Source organism: Perna viridis, chromosome 5 (genome assembly GCF_037379345.1).
Source record: "Perna viridis isolate PV_CMFRI_1.1 ecotype Kerala chromosome 5, ASM3737934v1, whole genome shotgun sequence".
NCBI classification, from domain to species: domain Eukaryota; kingdom Metazoa; phylum Mollusca; class Bivalvia; order Mytilida; family Mytilidae; genus Perna; species Perna viridis.
In genome coordinates this window covers 47422457-47449708 of record NC_142449.1, presented here as the reverse complement: position 1 = coordinate 47449708, position 27252 = coordinate 47422457, and the positions used below count along the sequence as shown (strand labels likewise).

The 27252-nt window shown below is 34.2% G+C and overlaps 1 protein-coding gene across 2 annotated transcripts; it reads right to left on the bottom strand.

Annotated features, from left to right (window-relative positions):
• Positions 1-675: 675 nt before the first annotated feature.
• Positions 676-27252, bottom strand: LOC148617988 (protein-glutamine gamma-glutamyltransferase K-like). 2 transcript variants are annotated; one of them, XM_088585698.1, is made up of 16 exons: positions 27066-27252; positions 24508-24593; positions 23302-23533; positions 20573-20836; positions 19452-19570; positions 18837-18950; positions 17677-17851; positions 15871-16015; positions 15381-15484; positions 14781-14940; positions 8959-9071; positions 4555-4637; positions 2968-3169; positions 2102-2262; positions 1350-1489; positions 676-1075 (listed from the first exon to the last, which is right to left on the bottom strand). In XM_088585698.1, the coding sequence occupies exons 2-16, from the start codon at positions 24538-24540 to the stop codon at positions 934-936; spliced, it is 2187 nt and encodes a 728-aa protein (XP_088441824.1). In that variant the 5' UTR covers positions 24541-24593; positions 27066-27252; the 3' UTR covers positions 676-933. The 2 variants fall into 2 exon arrangements, with proteins under 2 accessions (XP_088441824.1, XP_088441825.1); XM_088585699.1 differs by lacking the exon at positions 24508-24593.

The following is a 27252-nucleotide window of genomic DNA, read 5'->3' as shown; positions in this document are numbered from 1 at the left end:
AAATTGTATTAGCTTTTAACTATCTTCTATGAAATTACTACGCGGCCAAGCGGCAAAAAAAAAAAACAGTTTGATGTCTCGATTTACCAGTTCGACAATATTTAGCTGTAAATTAACACTTAACATGTTTGAAATATCATTTATTTTGGATATCGGTGAAATATTCAAAGTTTAAAAGAGAATCACGCATTAATTTGAAGAAAGCATTTCCGTCCGTGAAGTTATCTGCCGGAAGCCCTTTTGTCATTCTTATACTTACAATACTGGAAGCCACTCACGTGACTTCCGAGTAAAAATGACTTTTACGAAGGCTTACAATTAGGGGTCGAGGATCTCTATTTGAGAAAACAAGGTTCAAAGAATCCTTTCATTACGAATTAACCTATAACAAGCAGTTGATAAATCTATCGGATTTTGTTTGAAAGAATGTGCTTTATAGACTATATTTCCATAAAAAAAACTGGGTGAGCAACACAATTTTTATTTAAGAATCTGCACGTGCTATCATATTTTTGTATTAAACTTAATTTGTGACTTATCGATATATTTGTGGTTTTATTTATTTGTATTTGTATACTTGTTTACATATTTATTATGTCTGAGTTTAACTAATAAATTGTTATAAATCTGAAAATATGAAATCTACCTTGGCAAAATGAAGGCAAAGCCTTGGAGTGAAAAAGGGTAAAACAACCAGTTTATAATTATAAATATAAATTAAATAATTAAATCAGTGCATGGACTTGCTGTATAAGAAGCGACAAGTTCCGAACAGCGTCCAACGAATAAAGCCGAGTATCTCAAAAGGATTGTCTGCAGTGGCTAGTAATGGAGGGACGAACGTCTGCCACTGCGTTGAGCTTGATGAAACAAATAAATCAAAATACATTGTTGAAAGCTTCCTGCAGATGAACCATCCTTTGATAATAAGTTTTACGGCAAGACTTTAACTTCAGCTACCCCGACTATATTTTGAATTTGATGAGTATCAAGGGATGCAGTGATCTGCCGTCTTCCAGGTTTTCTCGGAGTTAGTTGCAAGTGTGCTGCCCACTCTTGATGGCCGCTGATATTGCTGGAAAAGTAAATAAGAAATAAATCGAATATTTAGATACAGTTACGAATGTTAAGCATGTTAAAACGATAAATTATCACCAGTAATGTTGCAGAATTGTGCCAATGTTCTCAATTTAAAAACACAACAGGCGTGTAACGCATGCGCAAAAGTTGAAAAGTTTACAAACATTTGTTTTTGAAGATTTTTTGCATGTTTGTGGGAACATGCATTGACGCTGAATATTTCTGTCTGATGTAAGCATTTATTTGTTTTATTTAGCAATAGTACCAACCTCAAGTCAAATTGTTCCTCATTATCTAACCCAGGACCCTCTATGGTAAGACAACATTTACTCAAAGCAGCAGACAATGGGTTTGTAAAAGACAACCTACATTTAAAGGATTCTCCTACACGAATATGGTTGTCAAGAATCTGAAAAGGATCGAAAAACATTTTTGGTAGTCTAAGATCGTACAATGTACATGTAATGTTATATAAATCTAAATGGTATGATGTATATTCGGAACAGAGATTGATGGGACCTTACATTTAGGAACGTGTAGTTTTCTGTTATTTTTTGCATGAAAATGAAGAAATACCTACATTGTTTATAGGTATAATTTAACGATTAAATCTTGTTGTTTTTGTTTTTCATAATTATTTTTTGTTAGATATTTTCTGATTATGATAAATGATACTCCTATAAAACATGCTTCATGGACATACAAGTTTGAAATGCCACGCAACATGTTTTTCACATGAAATAATTACGCATGTTTCACATGTGCATTCTTTCACATATGAAAAGCGCATGTGAAACGCTTGGTTGTATGTGTGATACATGCGTATAATATATGTTTACCTCACATGTATCACATGCGTTGCATGAAACGTCACGCATGTGCACATGTGTAGTATTGGCTTTGCTTCTTTTCCGATTTTGTAAACAGACAGTAACAAATTCCAAGGATTAATCATTGAGTATCTGAACAAAGCAAACGAAGAAAAAAAGTTGATGATTCAGTGATAATGTTAAAAATGTACCTCTATTTGTATATCAGGTTTTCGGAGTCTGAAATCGTCCTGGAATGCTTGGATGTGGCCTGTTTCCACTACTTGTAATATCGCCGATACTTTCATTCCCATTTGTTCACTGATATGTGGCAAATATTCTGTTAAGCCAACTTTCATGGAAGCAACATCCTCTGTAACCCATAAAGGGGTATATTTGTAACGAGTTTCTTTATGCTTTGGGTCCATGCATTTAGGAATAATAGCGACTTTTGGGAAATAATCTATATACATGAGGACTAAGATGTTTAAACAGTATTTCAAAAAAATTCTATTTATATTGTATCAAAACCCGTGATGTGATTCATGCATGACGAATTTCATACAGTGGATTGGAGATAACTTACAAATCTCTATTTTAACAAGGTACAAATGAGACACTGTTTCTAGTCACAGTTGTAAATTTCACTGTTCAAAGTTGGAAAATTTGGGGCATATTTCTCTTAGGTAAATGGGCTAAAATGGGTTCCAAAATAAGCAATGGTTTTAATGAAAAAAGTAATGTGTATGATTGCATCGAAAATCCATGAAGTTTGTAGTGCAACTCCTAAGCTAATAAAATATGTATCACTAAAAAATGTAAGCACATTGAATTTTTTTCATTAACCATTTCCTTACGCTTTCCAGTGCACCTGGTCCTTGCTCAACAATTTTAGGGGAGTCTGATTTTCTCTTTTACTCTTGTTTCTATATATGTACGCTGTTATTTTGGTTATTTCGTGTTCTTTGTTGTGTTTGTCTATGTTTCTTCTACTCGTTAGCCTTGGATTATGTTATGTTTGTTAACTTTCGACCTCTGCTTCTCTTGTTTCCCTTTTGATCTTATCCCACCATCTTACCTGACCTTGGATCTAACGGTATTTCAAAAGAGTGTTCTTTAATAGTCTTCTGTTTTATGCCAATGTATGAGACGGATTCGCATACCAATCGTCCCTTTATAGTTCGGACGTGGTCCCCAACGTTTCTGAAGGTCACAGTAACCTTAAATTCTTTTCCTATCATGATGAAGTCTCGTTGGTCAAAACCTCCGAAAATAATGTCCTATAAAATAACATGAATTCAGTTAATTATAAGCGCCCACGAGAATGGACTTCTTTTATATGTTCTTTACTAAACAGCAGGTTGCGGGCCCGGCATATATCACCTTTAAAATAAAAAAAAACAAACTTTTTACAAATAATCCTACCCTGTGATTCTACTCCCCTCTCCCAAACCCAAAATCCTGGATCCACACCTGGACTGGTAAAGGGTTTTGGAAATCATGAATAATAGCCTAATAGCCTAATTAAAAATAGTTGGAAATACGCCTTCGAACATGACAGACATCTCGAATGCTTCGATATCAATGTCTCTTTTGATAATTTTTAGAAATATTAATTTAACACAAATTAACTGTTCCGTTTGCTCTCAATGACATCATTCCAGTTGACCTCAACGTAAATGGATAACTTTACCGATAAGATTTTTTTCTGTTTTGAATTTTCTCTATTGTGCAGTTTTTAAACGTGTATCACTAGATTTCAAAGGCCATAAGGGCTGTGAGGTTTTCAACCATACAAGAGTCCTGCTTAATTAATGTCACCATAAAATGTAACTAAATGAGCATTTAGCAGGACCAGATTAAAAAAAATTATAAGATTTCACTTTGTAATATATATGATTCTATTACTTTTTTTGTTGTTGTTTGTTTTAAATATTAACAAAAAATATCAATACCAATTCTGTGAAAATTCAGACATAAAAGTGAAAAAAGACGCCATGCAAAGAACAATTATAAATGGAAAACACTATGAATATTTAATATAGAGAAATAAGTCCGCATAACTGTATTTGATTCGAAGTAAATTCATAGTTAGCAAGCACTGAGAGCTTGATTCAAGTCTGACAGGAAGTCACGTCTTTCGCAGCTTCCCATACAAGTTTGGTATTTTCGTAAATTCTTCACTAAAAAGCGTTTACTATATGGTCTTTAACAATTAATTAAATTCATATTCTTTATTTTCCTTTCTGACATGCCATCAGTGTAGTCCTTTCTGGCTTTAGTAAGGGAGGCCGAAGTACGAATACCAAGTAATACCGATCTCACTAATTAGCGACAAGACGCGTCAAGAAGCGTCAAGATTTCTAGAAAAAGCGACAAGAGGGGAAAGACTTTTTAATAAAACTATATTCAATTTCGTCTTCTTACAGGTTACTCCTGTCTCATATTATACATCTATTTCACAAAATATTTATACATACTTAAAATCATCAAGACGATATTTTTCTCAGATCTGTATTTAATATCTTGTGTATTACAAAGTACACGCAGCTCCATTACCATATAAAATATGAGGGACAAATCTCGGGTAGATGTATGCATAAATATTCATATTTTGTAGGGAACAGATTTCAAAGCATATTCATGTGTAATTATTTGCATGTACCTGGTATCCTCGGTTGTAAACTGGTCTGGTTTTCAATGCAGATCTGTTAGCGTTTATTACAGCAAGTCTTTCCCTGTCCGACTCTACAAAATATCCATGATTGAGACGTTATTTATTTGTTGCTTCTTCTATATTATATCAATATACAACTCTTTAGTTCTACCCAAGCCCTACGTGCTCACTGACTTTACACGAACCAGTCTCTTTCATATTTCGAAATATATCTATTAAGGTGAAGTCATTGCATATACTAGTTTAGATTTTATTATTATAAACCATGCTCTGTAAAGACTTATAACAGGTTTTGTTTCGAAAATTTCTTATTCCATTTTACATACATAATAAATACGGAATGACACTCGTGTTTGAGAAGTTAAGTAAGAGACTTTACTAATATCAACCGGAATTAATTTCAAATGATAATAATCAATGTCTACCGTAAATAAATACATCTGAACGGAGGAAATAGTACAAATATAGGCAGTCATAAATAAATCTTTTTTGTCTTTATATACAAATGTACTTTTGGTGTTTGCTTAGTTAACATATTTGTAGTTTTACAGAATTTAAATGCCCTGAATTCCTGGTATTTTAAATGGTAGAACTTCTCGGAGCTGGAATAGGCTTCTATTTCGATATTTTTTGTTTTTAGTACTCCTTACAACTTATTTTGGGATTTAGGTCTTCCTATGTATTTGGTTCAAACGCGCTGATTACAGGAATTTGCAATATCAATGTATGTGTGAGTGATCAAATTCATAAGAATAATACTAGGCCCTTCCAAGAATCTCTATTGAAGACCTGGAATTTCTTTTACTAGTGTGAGAAATTCCCTCTTTAGACGAGTGGAGCGGAGGCTAGCGGAACGAGTCAAAGGACAATTTCCACACGAATGGAAAAAATCCCAGATCTACAGCAAATGACGAGTGTAAGAATGTATTTCTTCCTTTATACAGCCAAAAGCTATGGAATTACAATACAGGTCAATGAGTAATTTGCATAAAATATGTTTCGTTTTACTGGGTGCCGATTAACCACAAGCGATTAACAGTAATCACCGACTATTCCGTTATATAATAATTAATTCTTAAATTTTGTATAATTTGAATATTTTTACATATATTGACAGTCATAGATGTGGATCTGCGTACAAAAAGTTTAATTAATTTATCCATTGACCCTCTGAACTTTACTGGACTATTTTTAGGCTAAAAACCACTAATTCCACTTCCCATAGGCTTCTATGCTAATTTCACAATATTCAATGGCTTCTCTGGACTTTACCTTAACTTTAACCTGCAGAGGACTATATATCAGCATGATTCTACATATGTCAGCTGACAATCCTCAGAATGGCATGTGGGGTTAGCAGACTTGCAGTGCAGTACTGGTCACCGGAAGTGAAGGGTCTATAAATAGCATGGGAAATCCCAGTGTTTTCACAAGATAGGGGTATATTTAAAAATCATTATGGAGATTAGGCTTCACATCACAAGAAGCAAAATGCACCTATAAAATGTACAGAAATGCAGAAATGTTTTTCCTTTCAGAAATTGTTTAAATTTTTTAAATAAAATGAGAACTTTTTTCACAGCACTATGAGGAACAGGGGTAATTTCTGCGTAGGACTATTTTTGCGTACGTTCCAAATGCTCATTGGTTGAATTGGTGGTCTGTAACCTTATTTGACTATTGCGATTGGCTATTTTACTCATCACAGACACGGTCGCGTGCACCAGTCCGTCATGGGCGGACAACGAAAACAGAAGAACCGTCTTTCCGTACCAAAGCACTGGTAATTTTACCGGTAAGTATAGTTGAAATTTAAATGCATATCTAATATATTTGTTCGAATCAAGCTTGCTTTCAAATGGCACACCGTCGTACGTTTTTGCTCTACTTGTAGTGTTTTTGTTTTGTTGGCTTTGGGCTTCTAGGATTTGCATCTCACCTTGGTATGAAGGTTTGTTTTTTTTTAAAGAATCTTAAACTTAAAAAAAATGCTGATTTAAACACGCTTCCACGGATAAAATTTGAAATTTTCAAACTCCGGGTACTATAAAGTTACTGAAAAGACACATGGAAATCTGTTAAAATGCTAGGAGCCGATATCTTCAACTATGACAGATCATGCCATTTTTTGCAACTGCGGTTTAAATGTAACCAAAACAAAACCAGTTCATTAAAGACCCTAGCCATCCTTCAATGAGATTCCAAAAATACATAGGTCAATTTGTCGCTTCCGTGAAATTAAACAACTATTACATCTTGCATTATATAAATGAGTAAATATTTTAGGTTTCAAAAACATGTTGTCATTCATGCATAGAAATTAATCAGATTATTGAGTGAAACATGCCTTAACCGAACCACTGTTTGGTTAAGACATTTGTTCGGTTTAGACAGGGATTCAGTTTAGACAGGTTTTTTCGGTTTAGACAGGTGTTCGGTTTAGACAGACGATCGGTTTACCAATGTTCAAATATACATTTGAACCGGTATTTAGGGAATTTAAGAAGTGTCCAGTTTAGACAGGTTTTCAAATTATTTAGTGTTCAGTTTAGACAGGTTTCCCTGTACTATTGGTGCAACAACAATAGTGACTTTAAAGACACATGGACTATCTTGTCAGCAAATTATTTAGTGTTCAGTTTAGACAGGTTTCCCTGTACTATTGGTGCAACAACAATAGTGACTTTAAAGACACATGGACTATCTTGTAGCCCTTGTATTTATATATATATTTCAGTTGTTTTGTTGGGGTTCATCTTTGAAAGAGTAATCAAGGGAACCAACATTTTTGAAATCAAAAGAATGTAGTTCAGGGACAAAGACCAGAGTTTGAAAACAGATACACACTACATAAAATAACAAAAATAGTACATACAACGTAACAAAAGTAAATGAATAACTCGGACTCCACTAATAACTGGAAGCATAAACCAAGTGCACCGGTAGGGTAAGCGTTCTCTGCTTTTCTAGAAACACACGCCGCGTTGCTCATAAAAAATCAAGTCAAGGGTAGAAGAAAGAGGAAAGGCAAACTATGGCACGTTGAGCAAATCGGTTCTCCTGGTGCAGATGGATACACCGTAACGATCCGCGACTTCATGATGATGATAATAAAATTTCTGTAGTGGTGACTTTAATATTGTAGCAACATAACCCTGTTCCAGAAGCCTAATTGTAAAACGTTTTATATAAATTAGCACGGTACAAAAAGTCTGCGTAGTTACGGCAAGCTCTGGCATAACGTATGTATTTTGATATGAAAACTCCATACGTAGGTGTTGTCACAGATGAAAGGAAAGTTGACAATACGGAATCAAAAGTCATCGCGTTTATCGTATAGTTTGGCCAATAGTTTTTCTTTACCATCATTCTCAACATGTTGGTCAAGATATGATGCTGACTTCACAGTATTTGTAGAAATCTTTTATCTCAATTTCTTTCAGTTAGATGCAATGTATAAAATCCACAAGCAAGGATTGTTTAATGATAATACTTCATCTATATAGCAGAAACTGAGATCAAATGATGTAGCTAAAGGCTGTTCATTCTTTTGGATCAACTTTAAGAGTGCCAAGAAATTGAAGATAAACTATCACATCAAACTTCATAAAAAAATCTGCTGTATGTTTGGTGAGTACAATAAGATCGAAAGTAAGCGGAATGACAGACTTGAAAAGATAGATGGCAAAGTAAAGAACGGGTTTGAATTCAAATGCAAACTTTAATTTTTAAAAAAACATTCTTTATCTACTTCTGATTCTTTAAACTTTTTTTAAATATTTCTAATGCGTTCTTAATTTCATAATTTCTTTGGTTTCATTTTCTATTCCAAAACTAGGGGCAAAAGCTATACCAAGCTCAGTATCATATACACACAGTAAATCGTTTTTCAAAGACAATCCATAGTTATTATTGATAGGTCATAAGACAATTCCAACATCTGCCCTAGCTATGATACATTTTCAAAAATTATTTTTTGTGGAGTCCGAGTTTCCTTTAGCTACTTTGTTATTTTATGCTCTTTGTTGCTCATTTACTTTTGTTACTTTGTATTATTTTCGTTACTTTTTGCTCTTTGTTGTGTATGTCTGTTTGCCATGTTTGGCCTTCGTCCCTGGATTACATTCTTTTGGTTTCCGCTAAAATTTTGGTTCTCTTGATTATTCTTTCGAACACCTTATATTGTTTTCGCTTAACTGGTAGGAACCAACTTTCGCTAACTTTATTTCCGGTTCGTCTGACGAACTGCATGTAATAATTGAACACGAATCTGTGGTTCAGTTGGGACGAACCGTACAATGAAAAGTTAAAACAGTGCCATTTTAAACAATATTATTATTCCATCATTTTTTCATGAAAAACCTAAAGTATACTCGATTTTTGTTATCTTACCATCTTTGTATTTATAATCATCTGTGATATCCTGTCTAATAGACGCCACATCTGTCAGATAAGGTTTGACCGGCATTCCATCCGGTACCTTGGTGCTGATGTTCCTCCCTACCCTGTAAATTCCCGCCAAAAATTACCAGGCGTAAAAAATGACAAAACGTTAAGTAGCAGTCCACCTAAGAATCATGCAGTGGGTGATTTATCGATGTCAGACATTTGAACCAAATTGACTTGCAATATGTAAGATTTAATGGAAAAACAAGAATTAATATAAAAAAAATGAAAAATGTTTTCACCGTAACTATAGCAACGACCATTCCTTAGCAACCCCCAATTTTGGGCCTAAAAACACAAAAACATCACAATCTGAATGTATTTTTTTGTATTTAATGGTGGAAATTTGTCAAACTACATAATTATATTAATGAAGTATGTCTTAGGAGAAACAATTTACAATAAAGTACAAAACAATCTGATTTGTTTAGATCTGGTTACCATAGCAACCAAAATTCTTAATTTTTGACAATTTGAAATGTACGAAAATAGGCTATGTTCAGACCCGTTTTGCTAACAAGAAAAAGAAGATATTAATTAAATGTATGCGTGGATGTGTAGTAGGTGCTCTCCACTGAAACATATCAAAAATAAAAATATGTAGCATATCTTTGTTTTTTGCTCATCTGGACCCAAAATCACCCCCTGTAAGAACTTTTCTTCTTCTTAATATTTTTCATACAAACTTTGTCCGGACCATAACTTCTTTTGTCTTTTGACCTATACTTCTAATATTTGGTATGTTGGTATATCCTCTCAGGGTAGATTGTCGCATACCAGAGTGGGAGACTTTTGACCTTGACCTTTAACCTCAAGGTCAAATAACATACAAATTTTGGTAAAATACGATACATAATTTTGTCAGTATTATTATTTTTTTGGTCTTTTTACTTAGATATCTGATCTTTGGTATTTGAGTATATCACACCAAGGCAAGGAGTAATGTTTTAGGTAGGTGACCTTTGACCTTGACCTTTGGCCCCAAGGACAAATAACATAAAAGTTTTGGCAAAATACCATAAAAAACTTTGTCTTGGCCATACTGTTTTTTTGTCTTTTTACCAAGATATCTGATTTTTTGGTATGTAAGTAAATCACATTAAGGTATAGTGTAATGTTCAAGATATGATAACTTTTGACCTTGACCTTTGACTCCAAGGTCAAATGACATACAAAATTTTGGCTGAAATACCATACAAAATTTTGTCTGGGATAAAGTTGTTTTGTCTTTTCACTTAGACATCTGATATTTGGTATGGGATTATAAAACCTGAAGGCCAGGCATCACATACTAGGATGGTTGAAATTTGAATTTGATTTTTGACCTCATGCTCAAATAACATATGAAAATTTGACGCCATTCATACAGAATTTGTCCATACCATAACGCTTTTTGTCTTTTGACCTAGACTTCTAATATTTAGTATGTTGGTATATACTCTCAAGGTGTAGTGTTGCGTACCAGAATAGATGAAATTTTACCTTAACCTGTCGCCCCGTGCAGGTCCGGGTGTTAAAGAATAGGCCTGCAGCAGCGATAAGCTTGTCGTAAAAGGCGACTAAATAGTGCTCAGAAACCTAGCCGGGGGCTAGGCGCTCTGCCCACAGAGCAACTAGGATGTGTGCTCCAGGTGGTGAAATGGGGTACCCCTGGCATTTTACATGCTTGGGTTGTCAGGCTATAATACGGAAAACCTGACCGCAAACCATAGTGGTGTACCATGTTGGGAAAGATGTCACATTCCTCGCACGTTAAAGGACCCTGCTGTGGTATTCGATAGGACTTTTTTCCTAAACACTTGCAGATAATGACATGATAAGTTCACAATGAGTGATAAGTTACAGATCAGGTTTACATTTTGTTCCAATACGATGATATTTAATTTAGATTAATTAAAACTTAAATTAATCAAAGTCTGGCGTTTTAAACTAACATTCTGAGTAACAGAATTTAGTTAGAAGAGGTTGGTTTTCTCATCGTATATTTCAGCTCATCTGGGACGAAGGTCAGTGTGAGTTATTGCCATCACTTTCTGTTCATTGTAGTTGTCTGTTGTCTTGTTGACTTTTTCAAAAATCTTTTTAAAATTTTATTTTGTTGCAATCTTTTCTAATGCCTATAAAAATCATTTTCAAAAATCATTTTTAAATTTAATTTTTGTTGCAAAAAATCTTTTCTATACCTGATTTAACACTCTAATTCCTAGGTCCTTCTAAATATATTTCTCTTATAAATCTACCTACATGTTTATGTCTGTGTTCCAACATAGTTTAATATATGAAAAAATAGATAAAGGAATATGCCAAAGAAGAAAAAAAAACTTATTTTTTTGTAAAGACATCACGATTTAGTAATTTTGGTATCATACCTCATTAAATATAAAAGGCAGAATTATATAACTGAAGTCATATACGGATGCATCAAGGATATTGAATCAGCATCCAAACGAAGTCTGCAACCTATATTTTACATTTCATAGACTGTATTAAAGTTTACTTCTGATCTCATGTATGGGCAATAATAAGTAGGAAGATCATATAAACTTGTTGACTATAAATTAAAGTAGTTCGCATTTTACAGTTATGCAATTTATTGTTAAATGCCACGACAAAATGAAATGTATAATTTTAGGTTACCCATGTTTGGTTCTCACATAGTTTCTAGACAGCTACAAGTAATAGACGTAGGGTAACAGGCCAGTAAACAAACATTTGTTATTTTTAGCTTTCCTTGCCAAAGGCTAAGTAAGATTATGCCATCACTTGGCGTCCCTTATCATCGACAAATTTTCGAAATTCTCCTCCTCTAGATAATTGTGCACGAAATGACCGTTGGGATTTATGATCCGTGGTAAAAAAAAACATAGCTGCCGTTACTAGAAATAGAACATAAGCGTCTAAAGGCATTTTTTTTAAAAATAACTAAAAAAAGACCGTTACCTTTAGCGACATTCTGCCAGGGGATAATATTGTTCAGAATTAAGAGAAAACCTAGGCCAAAATTCTGCAAACGGTATTCACAATTGATGTAGGAGTTATGACCCCTATAAAAGTTTTTTTGGCATTCCTCGTATGTACAACTTCGAAAATATTCTCCTCAAAAACAATTGTTCTGTATGGTATTCCACATAAAATAAATGTTGGGATTCTTGATCCATGACAAAAACATAAGCTCTGTTACTAAAAATTAAACATAGAGGTCAGAAGGGAATTTTTTTGCAAACAACTCAAAGGTTGTTGCTCTTGGAGGGTTATATAGTTCAGCATTATAAGATTGATCAATATTTCACTCTTCACGTTGACGTACTCCCAAACATTTAGATTGGGGAAACGCTCTCGGACCCACTTGGGGTCTGGTAGTAGGCCAGAGCGTCAACAGAGCAGCCCAGCCGCTAGTAGGACATACTCTGACTGAGTTCTTCGGTCGGGTATCCCGAAAGCTGGGCTCCGCTACCTCCAACTACTAACAGAAATTTACTAACAGAATCCCGTAAGGGGCGGTCGTGCGAGATCCGTAAGGATAGTCAAGACCATAAAAACCCCCAATCATCATTGACCAATACCGATATTTTCGAAACCATTCGTCTACTAATGTAGGAGTTATGGCTCCTGAAACAATTCTTAATTTTTCCAAATGTACATGTGCAATTTTGAAAATCTTCTCCTCTAAAACCATTTAAGATCAGTAAATGGAAATAAAGCATATTAATTCTTTAGTGTATTGTGCTTGAAATGACTTGTGTTTTTTAATCCGTTAAAAATGTATATGGCTGCCTGTACTAAAAATGGAACATAGGGGTCAGAAGAGTTTTTTTTAAATAATTCAAAAACTCTTGCCTTCAGCAAAATTCTGGTTCAGGTCATAAAATGCTATCAAAACCGTTTAATACATTTGACTATTCAGTTAATTTTAACTTAGCCTTTTTTTCTGATAAACAAATGGTAAACCAGGTGAACGATTCAGGCTCTTTTAAGCCTCTAGTCATCCATTTGTAATGTTTCTATAATATATGATAAATGTTGATTTTCCACTTGTCCACTTGTTCTTATCTAAATTTCTGGCACAAAATTCCATGTTGAGTAAGTCACAGTATTGTGACATTATGTTTAAACAACAAAATTATAAAACATTTTGAAATATTCTCTAAACAAGAACCTACATGTTCATGTTTACAAGAGTAATCGTGGAAACCAAGATTCTAGCGGAAATCAAAAGAATGTAATTTTGATAAGAAGATGTATATTTCAGTAAAACAGTAGTTAAAAAATGGAAATGGGATATATTGTCAAGAGTTGATCTACAAAAACAAGAAATATAAAAATACAGAAATTAATAAAAACAATTTAGTACCAGTCATATGACATCTGTCCTCATTAACACTCATCAAGTCAAAAGTTGATATGTTATTTGACCATGAGGTCAAAGGTCAGGTTTAAATGTCAACCAATCTAGTACGAGGCGCCTCGCCTTAAGACAACATAACCCCATACCAAATATCAGATGTCTAAGTAAAAAGACAAAAGAAAATTGTGGCCCGGCCAAAATTTTGTATGATATTTGGCCAAAATTTTGTATGTCGTTTGACCTTTGAGTCAAAGGCCAAGGTCAGAAGTCATCCAATCTAGAACATTTCACTATAACTTGATGTGATTTACTTAAATGTCGATAAGGTCAGATATCTAAGTCAAGATCTAGGTCAAGGTCAAATGTCACCCACTCTGGTACGCGACACTCCGTCCTGATAGGATGTACCAACATACCAAATATTAGAAGTCTAGGTCAAAAGACAAAAAAAGTTATGATCTGGACAAAGTTTGTATGAAAAGCGTTAAGAGGAAGAAAAGTCTTTATGGGGGTGATTTAAGGTCCAAATGAGCAGAAAACAAAGATATGCTACATATTTTTATTTTTTGCTATGTTTCAGTGGAGAGCATCTACTACACATCCATGCATACATTTAATTAATATCTTCTTGCTCTTCCTAGCAAAACGGGTCTGAAGATAGCCTATTTTCGTATATTTCAAATTGTCAAAATTTAAGAATTTTGGTTGCTATGGTAATCAGATCTTAACCGATCAGATTGCTTTGTACTTTACTGTAAATTGTTTTCCATAAGACACACTTCATTAATATAATTATTTAGTTTGGTAAATTTCCACCATTAGATATAAAAAATACATTCAAATTGTGATGTTTTTGTGATTATTAGGCCCTAAATAAGTGGTTGCTAAGGAGTGGTTGTTGCTATGGTAACGGTGAAAACATTTTTCAATTTTTCATTTTATTCATTGTTTTTTCTTATATATCCAACTGATTTAAATTCAATTTGGATAAAATATCTGACATCAATAAATCACTTTCAGTGAAAATTGCATGATTCTTAGGTGGACTGCTACTTAACATGTTACCGTTATTGCACCCCACTAAATCATTTGCATTTATTTGAAAGAAAACTTTAATTTACAGTCATTAATTAATTTGTGCATGGACCGAATAAAACAGATTACTCTCATCTGTGAAAGGTCCTTGTGATTTTGAGCTGTAGTGAGTTAAAAATTAGCAAGTTTGTTTTATTACAATTTTGAATATGACAATTTAAAAATTTTCTTTAACCACGAAAAGGTTTGATTTTTAACTCTCACTTATGGTAGCATTATATGTAACATTATGTTTCAGTCTCCGTTTTCCGCCTTTGCCTTAGACCCTAAACATTCTTTTCCATTACGATCTAATCTTTGTTTTTTTTTAATTCACTCAAATACATACGAGCTTTTGTCTAAGGACAGGATAAACCAATGACCGCCATCCCGACCCCAGTTCACCTTGTCAGCGTTGACCTCAGCGAATACGAATGGTCCATCGTACAACAACTCACATTTTCCGGCTTTGATTGCAGCAACAGACATAGGACCACACTGGTACATACCTAAAAAAGTTTGGCACAGCTCAGTACTTTTCCTAGTGCAGAACCTTTCTGAATTTGATAAAAACTTATCTAAAAGAAGAATTATAACGCAGTCTAAATTTGGTAGTACACAATGGTTTTTTTAACTCGACTTAAGGTGACGGAAACGGTAAGGATTCAATTTCACTTCTGAATACACATAAGAGAAAATGCTAAAATCTGTAACAGTAAAATTTTCAACATTGGCTTATCTATCTTTGTTCTTATTTACAAGTAGTGACAATAGCACGAAGTGCGCAAACAGGATGACCAGAACGCACGGTGTAAATAGTTAAATAGACAGAATCAAACGCGTGGATTTAAAAGAAAGATTTTTAAAAATTAATAAATTTCGTCCTAGCGCAGAAGAAATTACCGGGAAAATCATATTTATTAATAAATAATTGTTGATTCGTACCTACCGTCGCTACGTTCCTGAGGAGTAGAGTCTATGACTTGCCATCCATTGTAGCCTGGAGTGAGATCATTCCTATTCATCCACACGTCATTCCAGCAATGAAAGTTCCTGAAATTTGTTGACTGGTTCATTAATTTTAAATTAGACTAAGCAAATTAATCATTTGAAAGTCGTTGTGATTATAATTAAGGTTTTCAATTTACAAGAAGATTAAACCTAGGAAAAACAAACATATTTTAGATATGTGCCGAATCACGGTTACATGTATCAGTTTTGGTGAAACTCCTTCACGTTTCTTACCCAAATACAAACATAACACAAAGTGTAAATACAATTACTATTATGTATAAAAAATAAACGACAAATTCATAAAATTTCGGAGTCAATAATTTCGGTAGAAATAAGATTTCAAAACAGATCGGAGAGGAGAAGATGGACACCATTTTGTTCCCCTTTTTAAAACCAATTGTTGAATGCTAGTCGTTACTATTTACCAAACAGAATCTCTGACTCCCACTCCATCTACTGCTTCATGACGCTGTAGATCCCAATAAATATCCACTGTGATACTACCATCTGAATCGTGGGCTGAGGAGAAGTTTGTTACACACCTACTAGGGAGTCCAAGAGCTCTGCAAACTAAAGAGCGACAGTCTTATGACGTATAATGTGTAATAGAATATTTAAAATCGATATCTGATAGAATAAAACCTGACTGAACCTATGTCGTTTTTGACAGAAGAATATGTTTGATTACACGGGTTTTTGGTATATCTTGGTTCAAAACAGAGTCATTTAAACTGTCATAACTGAAAGACTCAAAAAGTGTGTAGTTTAGACAGGTTATCTGTTTGTGCAAGGTGTAGTTGACGGTTATCTGTTTGTGCAAGGTCCCCGTGCAGGTCCGGGTATTAAAAGAAAAGGCCTGCAGCAAAGCTAAGCTTGTCGTAAAAGGCAACTAAATAGTGCTCAGAACCCTAGCCGGGGGTTAGGGCGCTCTGTCCACAAAGCAACTGGGATGTGTGCCCCAGGTGGTGGAATGGGGTACCCCTGGCGTGTTACATGCTGGGGTTGTCAGGCTATGGTACGGAAAACCTGACCGCAGACCATAGTGGTGCACCGTGTTGGAAAAGATGCCACGTTCAAGAACCCTACTGTGGTATTCTCGGAGTAGGAACCATAGGGCTCCGCCACAGGAGGCTAAATTGGCCGACCCTACCCACCTCTCCCTATTTCCAGTGGCAATCAAAATTTGTCGACCTCATTGTCCTTGTGTCCCATCCCTTTTTCATTTCATCGTCATTTCATGTTCATTTCATTATCAATTTCATGTTCATCGTCTGAATATAGCTGAAATATTGCTGCTCGGACGTTAAACCCCAACAAACAAACAAAACAAACTGTTTGTAGGAAGGGATGTAAACGTTTCAGTATGTAACCATATTACCAATTAATGACGAGGGTACAAGTGTAGGATTCTTATCCACTCTCTTTTCATCCTGCCGATCTATACAATAATGTAGTTTTCTTTCCTTTTGCAAAAAGCAATATTGACGTGTGCTTAATAGTTCAAGTATGAAAAGATTCTGTCTGATGTTGTTTGCTTGACGAACGGACGGACGGATGAAATATTATCACTAAATGGACCTTGAAGGTAATGCTTCATTTTAGCGATTGGATAACTTTGTTGACTTAGAGTAAAAAAGTATTGTTTGTACTCGATGTAAACTATTGATAAATAAAAATGACGTCATTAAATCAAGAAAGTAAACAATACATTAGAGGTAAAATGAGAGCTTTATGTTTTACTATCATGTTATAAATTTGAAAACAATAAAATCTTCGGTCTAGTTTCAAGACAACTCAATTTCACAAAGTAGCAAATTTCCAAAACAAATATTAAAATGGAGCTTTGATTTTCGGTTAATGTTTTAAAATTATGTCGATCACAAGATCATCATAAATTGTTTATCTGTTTGTCCTTCATATCTTTTATAAAATTAAGCTTTTTATTCTTCTAAATAGGCATGGTGTATGTGAATTCTATACATGAAGAGGATGAACTCAAAGCCTTGACAACGAAACAAATGCTAACGTATTACACTACTAAAATAATTAATTAAGGATCGGTTTTACCAAAGGACCTTGTCGAATCAGTTATATGCATTTACCGAAACCTACTTTCGATCCGGGATGTTGTGGTTCAGCTGGGGGTGTATCCAGATAATATTGGATATTATTCGTTAAATATTGGTCTTCATCCTTTCACGGATGAAGTACACGGATATGCTATAGCTTACTTGTAGTAACTATTCCCGAGAAAACGAAGCACTGTCCATATTTAACAGCTTTGCCTGTTCTAGCGTACTGTCTCAGAATACGGACACTTCCGGACCATTTCAGTGGAGAAACACCATCAATGTAGTCAGAGTCCCATCGACCAGTTAGTATTCCATTGTCATCAAACGAGTTCACCTATAGTTTATTTACACTTACATGTATACAACTATGTAATACATTAAATTTCGGTAAATACTACGACAAATTCGCCCTTCTACCATAAATTTCGTGTTGCTTGTTTTAAACCATTTAAATCGTCTGACGTTCGATTCTCACATTGGTAAGAGAGGAAGCAAACACATTTAGTTCTAAATATTGACTCTCAATACTAATACCTTTACAAACAAAAATTGGTTAACCTGTAACCATAGAAACTATTAGTACACATTATTGGTTTTACATCGTGAAATATTTGTCTAAGAAAAGAGGCAACTTATCTAAAAAGAAAGGAAATTCAACGCACGACTCCTAATGATGGCAGCTTAAATAATAATCATAAATGTTTTATAGGCAACTATTCTCGTTTAATTTAATATAGAAGTTTCCTTTGTCAATCTTAAGTGTGTGCATCTTTTTACAAGGAAAGCTGAACACAGATCAGTATAGATCCGTTTATTGTTGAAACTAGGAACTGTGAGGATTTCACACTTATAAAAGAGACAAAGAAATACCACCCGCTCCTCATCCAAATAGACATATGATAGAAATAAAACAATGTCGAAAAGAGGAACAGTCGGAAGTAGAAAGGTAAGAAGTTGCAGAGGTTACTGTAAAGAAAAAGGACGACAAACGGACTGACGAACATCATGACCAATATAGATGTGTACCTCCCACAGAATGGGAGAGCTAGAAAAACAACCTGTTTGTGCGTGGGGGATAAAGGACGGGAAAATTCGAGACTTCGACCCACGCCACGTTGATTTTTTTATCATACATTCCATTACATTTCTGTACATGGAGATCGATATATTTTTGAAAGAGCCTTTATGAAAGAGAATGATTTTGTACAATATGAACGGGGTAAACACGAGTTAAATACATGTAGAGCTGGGTGCGACAGTTTTTGCGATTTGGTTAACAAGATGATGATAGTTTGATAAAACAAATAGTATGAGCTTACTATTTTAGAAATAATCCTGGATACCCTAACAGGGTCCGCCATGGCTTTGGTTATGTTGTCATTGAATCCTTTCCGGACACACCACAAACAAGTCTCCAATATACCGTCTTCAAACTGTGAAGAAGCATTCACGTAGATATAAAAAGGCACTTCAAGATATTGGAGCAGCTGTGTGTTTTCTATACTTCAGCAGATAGTTTGTTAAATTTGAAAACTTTTAAGAAATAAACAAAACAAGCATGAGAAGTCAAAAGCAAAATTGTATAAAGTTCAAGTCAATAAAGGTAACCATGGTTGCCAGTAACATTGTCAATGTAAGTTGAAACATCGGCTTTGTTACATGTATTTTTTTTAAAAATGTACTGACTTGACAAACGTAAATAGCCATCTTCCTTTTGATATAATTAAAAGATAACGCGGATAGCAAAATTGTTTTTTTCTACATTGATAATACAGTGCCTATGTCGGTCAGTTTAAAATTTGAAAATAAAGTGAAAATTTATCTAATTTAATATAAAAAAGGGGGGAACAAAAAATGCTCTACCCTAATTGTATGTGAAGGTATAGTAGTACATGTAATGGGTACATGTAATACACGTTTTGTAGACCACTCACCTGCCCAAAGAACCATGGTTTAGCTCCGATCTGGTTTTTATTACCGTGAAATATAACTCCGCTATCATTTAAAACATATTCCTTAAGAAGATGTACGTCAGGAAAATATACGTCATCACCTATAATAAATAGCAGAAGACTATGGATTTGAGGTCCTTGTTTGTAATTGGCGGTTACGGTTAAGTCTATGAATATACATGTAATGTCTGTTAAGACAAATTGATGACAGACTTGGATGTAGACTGATTAAATATACATGTAAAACCATTTTACCACATCAAAAATGTTCTTGTACATGTATAATTACACGTAGAACAGTTTTACTATTATACTGAAGTTAATCTTGGCCGCTTCTGAAATCTACACTAATCTGAGGACTTTTTTTTATTTATGATTGTACTATTAAAAAAATCAACTTGTAATTACCTTGATCCGAATCCAAAACTTATCTAAAATTAAATTAGTCCTCGTAAATTTAAATTTTTAACCAAATCTAAAATATCACGCAATGTTAAACTTAGTATCCAGGAAGTCACATAAATGGATGTCTTTTTCTTAATTATCGGTAATTGATTTTCATGTAGTAAGTAAAGTTCTACTTATATTTAATACGGTCAACTTTTTTCTGGCGCACAGGTACATTTCACTTATAAACTTAACTAATTAATTAGGAGAGTGTGGTTATAAGACCACGAGTGCCGAAGAACGCAGTTTTACAACGCATATGTTATCATATTTTTTAACATACCTCCTGATTGGTTTACCCTGGTTCTGTGATATCAATGTCGCTGAATTGATTCACAACCCGCGGTTAAAAAAATCCCGAATTAAGTACCATTTTGAGTAAAGAAACTTTAACTCACAATTTAACCTGGATCGATTAGAAATTAAATCATCATCGATTGATTTCATATTACATGGAACAGTTCGCGTTTATTTATATAAAACGACTGTGGACTTGGTTAAATTCATTAAAATTAATATCATATTTGCAGACGGAAATATGGTGTAGATATGTTTGCTTAAATTTTTTAACTCAATTGTAACCAACGAATATTTATCAAACGTAAACAAATTTTTAATCAAGTATCTGCAATTTTACAGTAATTCAATAATCTTACCTCTACACCAAGGGTTAAAAAGAATGTAAACCAAAGTAGGATGGATGTAGACCGATGTGACCTCCTGACCTTTGGCCGTGTTTGTAATGACCTCAACAACAAGCTGCCAGTTTGACACAATACAGTTAGGTGGCGATGTTAGTGTTATGAAGTAGTCCGTCTTTGATCGTTTTTCTGCTACTACGGCCGACCATTCTTTAAACTTGAGTTCCTTTGATAACCAGAAGTCTACATGGGTCCCTGCTCCTGGTCGTGGGTCGTCACCTGGATATAAGAGAAAAAACAGACAAAAGAGTTGAAAATAATATAATATAAGACACAAGCTAGAGAGGCTTCTTTTTTTATACATACGTCACTGTAATTAGTTGGATGAGATTCGAGTAGACTTGGAACGACCAAGAAGCCTTTGTCCAACATAATCCTGAACGTATAGCAAAAAACCGATGATTAAATTCTTTGAATTAGTAGTCTTTGGTTTGTTTACTTCCTATAAATATTTTTTTATGGAAGAAACACCCACTAAAACCGGACGTACTATCATTCGTTTAAATTGGCTTTATCATTTACCATTTAGATCATGTTTCAAAAAAATAAAGTATACTTTAACTGAACAAAAGATACAGGTTTTAAAATATGATTACTTTAAGAAAACAAAAGCATTAACTGTAAAATCATTTTTGGGTGAACACGAAATAGTCTTCATTCAATTTACAGCATTTCATTTAGTTAAATCTAATGGTAGTCGAACTTGTTTGTTGTTCATGTACATACATGACAGAGTTCGGATTACACATGTTCATCTATGAATGGAACTCTTGACATGATTTCCGGTTTGTTCAGTATTACTTTTATCAATTGACAGATTTCTTTTTTTAACCGTTGAAAAACCCAATATCCAATAAGCTTTCCAGACATATAAGTGTTAAATTGTACAGAAAAATGACACGATGTAAATTCATTTTGTTTTGAATGATATCTTTCCACCGTCTGTTTCTGTCATAACGCCTTAAACAACACCAATAAAGGATATTAGTTGATTCTCCTGTGACATCTAAACCGTAAATCAGGAGAACGGGAAGATTACCCATACGCTCTTCCTAGAAAACATAATGAACAATTTTGATTGAGTATGTTAGGCAATCTCACTGTGTAATTAGATGACGTCGGCAAACAAATAAGGAATTACTGGCAAATTGTTATATAAATGTCAGTTTGACTTCTGGCCCGGGGATTAGTTAAGTTATGGTGTACTTGGCTTGAGTGCAGTAGTGACAGTGAAGTTCTCTTGGGTGCAATAGGTCGTGGGTTCGCTCCATGTTAGCATCCTTTTAATGAATAATTAACGATATGCGTGGGGCAAAAATCTCTTGAATATCACTGATGGTAAGATTCACAACAAAGAAACATGTATTGAGGATCAGATTCACATAAAGCTTATTCTAAAATCATACGGTTGAAAAACGAAAAGATAACGATTCAACAGCCAAATTTCAGGATGACGTTTACCTCAGTGTTTGCCACACTGAACATGGGAATAAAACTTGAACTTCAACAGGTATGATTTATTGGAGAAAATACATATCGGATACATACATGGTGGTTGGATTATGTCACTTAACAAACAAAAAGCCTTTCAAAAGCAGACCAATACAAAATCAGAACATCGCAAGAGGTTAAAGATTACTCTATGCTTAAAATGGGTATAAAGACATGTTAAACCGTAGTTGAATCATCTCCCCTTGCAGTGACACATCATTGATAAACTTTTCTTCATTGTACATATATGTATTACGCCTAATATTCCTTTAAAACTGTATAAAATTTATTCAGCAGTTTAAGTGGAGCGGCCCTTTCTATGTATCGAATAGTTATAACCACTATATACACAAGACGCGTAACATTCCTATAAAATTGCATCGAAATCCCTTCAGCGATTTACGAAGAGTTGCCCTAAGGCCGTCACCTTAAATCTATCTTTCTTTGCAAGCATTACATGTATAATAACATTTCTTTATACACATCTATATATATATGATGCCCAATCTCAAATAAGTTTACCAAAATCTATTGATCTATACAGGAGAGAAATGCGCTTATGGGTTATGTAGACGAACTGACTCTCAGACGGACAGAATGATTCCTTTTTACCCCTCAACTCTCTTGGTGGGGAATGGGTATAATTTCCGATGTAAATCAATATTGCAATATTTTTTATGTCTGATTTAGCACTTTAACCTGTGTAAACCCATGCAACGATCTTCAACAAATAAATTAAAGATTAGTAGGGGTAAGAAAAGACATGATTTCTTGTGACTTCAAAACAACATAAGTAGCAGTCTTTGAAAGAATCATGCAAATTTTGCAATATGTGATACACCACCAAAATGGCTACACATTTTTCTTTTATTTTTGTTAAAACGTTGCATAATAGGTATATATGATGAAATGTATAATAATTCATTCTTAACTGTCTTCTCTTAGGAGATAATCCACATTGATAATCCAATAGATTATATTGTATTTTAGTGTCATTTACAGAGTTATCTCCCTTTATTTTGAATTCTTCAGTACATTCTTTATAATTTTTATCTCCTAAGAACAATGGTTATACGAAAAGTCACATGTAAACTTCTGTTTACTATGGTATTTTAAACAAAATATAAAAAATAAAACAATGTAGGCTTTCTTTTTTTGCATGATTCTTAGATGGAGTGCCATATATTACGTACTTGTGGTGAATACAAATCGTAAAGTGTTGACATTTGGATCAAACTTTTTATTAAAGTGAAGGATTATTTCAAACGCCTGTCCACGTCGTATGGTCAACCCTTCGTCGTCATAGACTCTGTCAAACTTATGGGTGTGGTGGTCCTTCGCATTTTGTCTGCTCAGTGTGTCTATAGATTTGATCTTCACCTGGTTTCCATTGGAATTGGAAAAGTGAACATGGCGATCCATTTCCTGAAGGGTAATAAGAGAGAAATATTATTAACGAAAATATACATGTTAGTCAGAGTGTCAGATTAAAGATATAGCGACAATAAAACCGACATCTGATCTCGTTGAACTAAGTTGTTCTGATCACGATATACCCAGTTTGTCAAATCGGGACCTGTGCCTCGTAGTCCGTTGAAGAGGAAAATGTTTAATCAGGTATCGGAGAACAAGCACACACAAACATCAGGCATCGGACGAGAGAACAAGCACACACAAACACGAACTTAATGTGTGCCCCGGACGAGAGAACAAGCACACACAAACACGAACTTAATGCGTGCCCCACAAAATACCAGTTCAAAATTATCGACATGCATGTGAAAATTTCTGCACTAGCTACTGTTTAGTTGTGTCGACTGGTTAAGAACATGATAAATACTTTAATACGTGTTCCAGTATTGTTGTATCATTTTAAGTGTATATAAAATCAGGACGAAACCTCTGATAAGATATAGAACATGTTCAACCCTTCATCATAGAAATGTATTACATTGTTTTGTCTTACGCCTCATCACAGATTTTTTTGGCTTTTTGCTTTTAGCCAAAAACTTCATTTACCAAAAATGTGAAAATGTTTCTAGTCTTAGAAAGCAGAATTCGAAGAACAACCGTTTCAGTACTAGTCTCGTGGTAGTGTGCTTCGCCTCGGATGCCGGAGGTCGTGGGTTGAATCATCGGCAGAGTCTTATCAAAGGCTTTGAATTTGTAGTCACTGCTCCTCCGCCAAGCACGTGGAATATAGGAGATAGAGCGACGCAGTTTGCTTTTAGGAATGTACCAAATGTATCAAGTGAAGGCAAATGAATCATTATTTCTTAACCTCTTTGATAACTGACTATTTATTTGAATCTTGAACAGACGTGTCTGGTTGAAAATTGTGAGTTTTTAAAGCAAATGGGAGTTAATTCCTATTGTCACATAATGCACAAATAGCTTACTTTTTCTTCCATCAAAGGGAGACAAATCGACATAATTAGCAGGAAAGGACGAATTTACAATGAATTTCCAGATCGCTTACACTTCTCTAAAATAGAGAAAAAGACGAAAATGAGGTTAATTCAAATCTGATGACATGCTAGAAAGAAAAATTGATTAAAGCGTCTTCTCCTATTATTTTCCTTTTAGGTTTCTGTAGGTGAAATAGATTAGATTGATTTTTAATCAAGAAATGCATATTTGAACTAGGTTATTATTCTAACTTCTGATAATTCTACAACTCTGATGAATTTTAATTTATCTGCATTGTTCAATACACAAGGAAGTCTACAGCAGTCGCCAGCCAATCACAAGAGAGCAGCCTCGACTTAGAATAGAAGAGAACTGTCTAATCCGACACAAATCGGGGAGTAAAACTATGTTGGTAAAACAGGGTTAAAACAACCGACAAATTTCATTTCTAAACCGGCAAAACGTCAGCTTATTTAAATTATAGATGTCTTACTAGGTTCAAAATTCTCAAAGAGATAGGGAACTGAACGGTAAATGCGATATATCACTATCAAACTTAACATGCATGGTTCCATTCGGTGTGTTTGAAAAGATTCGACCGAATGGGTCTTTAGTTTTTCATTCCAAAACAAAAAAAAATGTGACAGACAAACGGACACAAGGATCATGATACACACCGATTCGTCGAAAATTGGGTAAAATTGAACACGTTAAATTTATAGATGGAACAAAGTTACTTAAAAAACCTGTATAAACAAATACAATCTGTCTATCATTTCAATAACTGTTCATTGTTTTAATTGTGTAAACCAAACAACTGTTTAATATCGAGTTAATTCTAAGCCTTATCAGAATATCGGAAAAAGTCTATTGACACTGAATAAAAATCTTCTGTTTTAAATGAAATACAACCAAGGCGGAAGCTGGTTGATTTTTCTGTTTCGGCTTTAATCTCGTTTTTACTTCATAAAAACTGAATTGTCATAAAAAAATCATTAATTTATCTTTTATCTCCATCGCATATATTACCAAGGAACTTAAACAAATATGTGAATTTGCGTACTTTGGTTCATTATAGACTGGCTTTAGATTTGCAAACTCCAGTACATTATAGGCTGGCTTTAAATTTGCGAACTCTGATACCATACAGGCTAGCTTTAAATTTGCAAACACTGATACAATATTAGCTAGCTTTAAATTTGTGAACTCTGATACAATATAGGCTATCTTTAATTTGCGAACTTTGATACAATATAGGCTAGCTTTGAATTTGCGAACTCAGATATAATATAGGCTACCTTTAGATTAGCGAACACTGATACAATATACTAGGATAGCTTTAAATTTGCGAACTCTGATACAATATAGGCTGGCTTTGAATTTGCAGACTCTGATACAATATAGGCTAGCTGAAATAAGCGAACTCTGGTAGGTTATCATTAGATTCACGAACTTACAGTCAAATTAAGAAAGGCTAGGCTAGAGAACTCTGAGTTAAAGGTATTAAGATAGTTACTTGTAGCCTCGAATTTGATTAAAAGCCGACATAAAAGCACACTACCATAAAATATACAACATGTAATCTAAAAGGGAGGCAATAGCAAGCATGTCACACCTTATGCCAATCATAGTATAATATATTGACTATTTATATGAGGCAATCTTGTTGAATTACTGTGTAAGTCAAGCAATCACTGGACATTAATGAGCTCTTTTGGAGTTTGCTGAGAAAATTAAGTCTTTATCGCTTTGACCGATCATGGGAAAATTATTTCCGACATTTTGCTGATTATGTTCGTCAACCTGCAGTATTTTAGTCAATAAGTCCCTGGATTAACATCAAATTGAAAATGTTGAAACATTGATGCTGATATTGATGGCAAATGCATGTACCAGACACAGCCATTAGTTCTAATGCCACAGAAATCAATCGTTTTACTACAAAATTTCATTTCAAATATTTCAATTTTGAAATATTCAATCATTTGAAGACACCAAGCGTTTAAAGTTTAAAAAAACTATCAAAATTCGAAGATATTCTCATTTCCGGCTATGGGAGATAGTGTAACACAACATGTATGTTGTCATATCCAGAGTAAGATCAAAGATCTTGGAAAGGATTTGTTCATTGTACATGTAGATTCCGTAGGATAGCATATAAAACTTAAACTTACATGTACATGTAGACTACTTAACAGAGTAACTCGGTGGTGCACTTAAATTTTAATTAAATGTTCAGTAGTAATCTTGATCTACAGTTCATTCATACCGATCGCCTGTGATATTGACTTTCAAATTGCTTTAATAAATTAACTGTTTTGTGCTGTAGCTCCATTCAAGTTTTACTTCTAATTTTACTTTCTTTCCAGCGAAACTCTATTGTCTTTTCAAAAATTTCAATTATCCCCCATCGACACACACAAAACCAAAACAGTGTTGTTGTTGTTTTTTGTTTTGTTTTGTTTTATTTTTTTATTTTTTTTTGCAAAATTTTATTTAAACCACTTTCAACATATCACTTTTGAAGTAAAATTATAAACTTACGTACCGATGAAAAGGAGTCCAGTTAAAATTGAATTACATGCATCAGCAACATGTCAACATCATATACTTGCATTCGCCTCGGGCAATACTCCACCCTTTGTTAAAGATGACCATTAGTTTTCCTGGGGGAGAAAGCCGTATATCACCACTGTATTACATCGCATAACAAGCGTGCGTGAGACATAAACATT

Coding starts and splice junctions, on each gene's coding strand:
- LOC148617988 (XM_088585698.1), bottom strand. CDS start 24,540: ATGTCGATTTGTCTCCCTTTGATGGAAGAAAAA. Junction 18,951..19,451: donor AACCATGGTTCTTTGGGCAG/GTGAGTGGTCTA, acceptor GCTTCTTCACAG/TTTGAAGACGGTATATTGGA. Junction 2,263..2,967: donor ACCGTTAGATCCAAGGTCAG/GTAAGATGGTGG, acceptor TATGGGTTACAG/AGGATGTTGCTTCCATGAAA.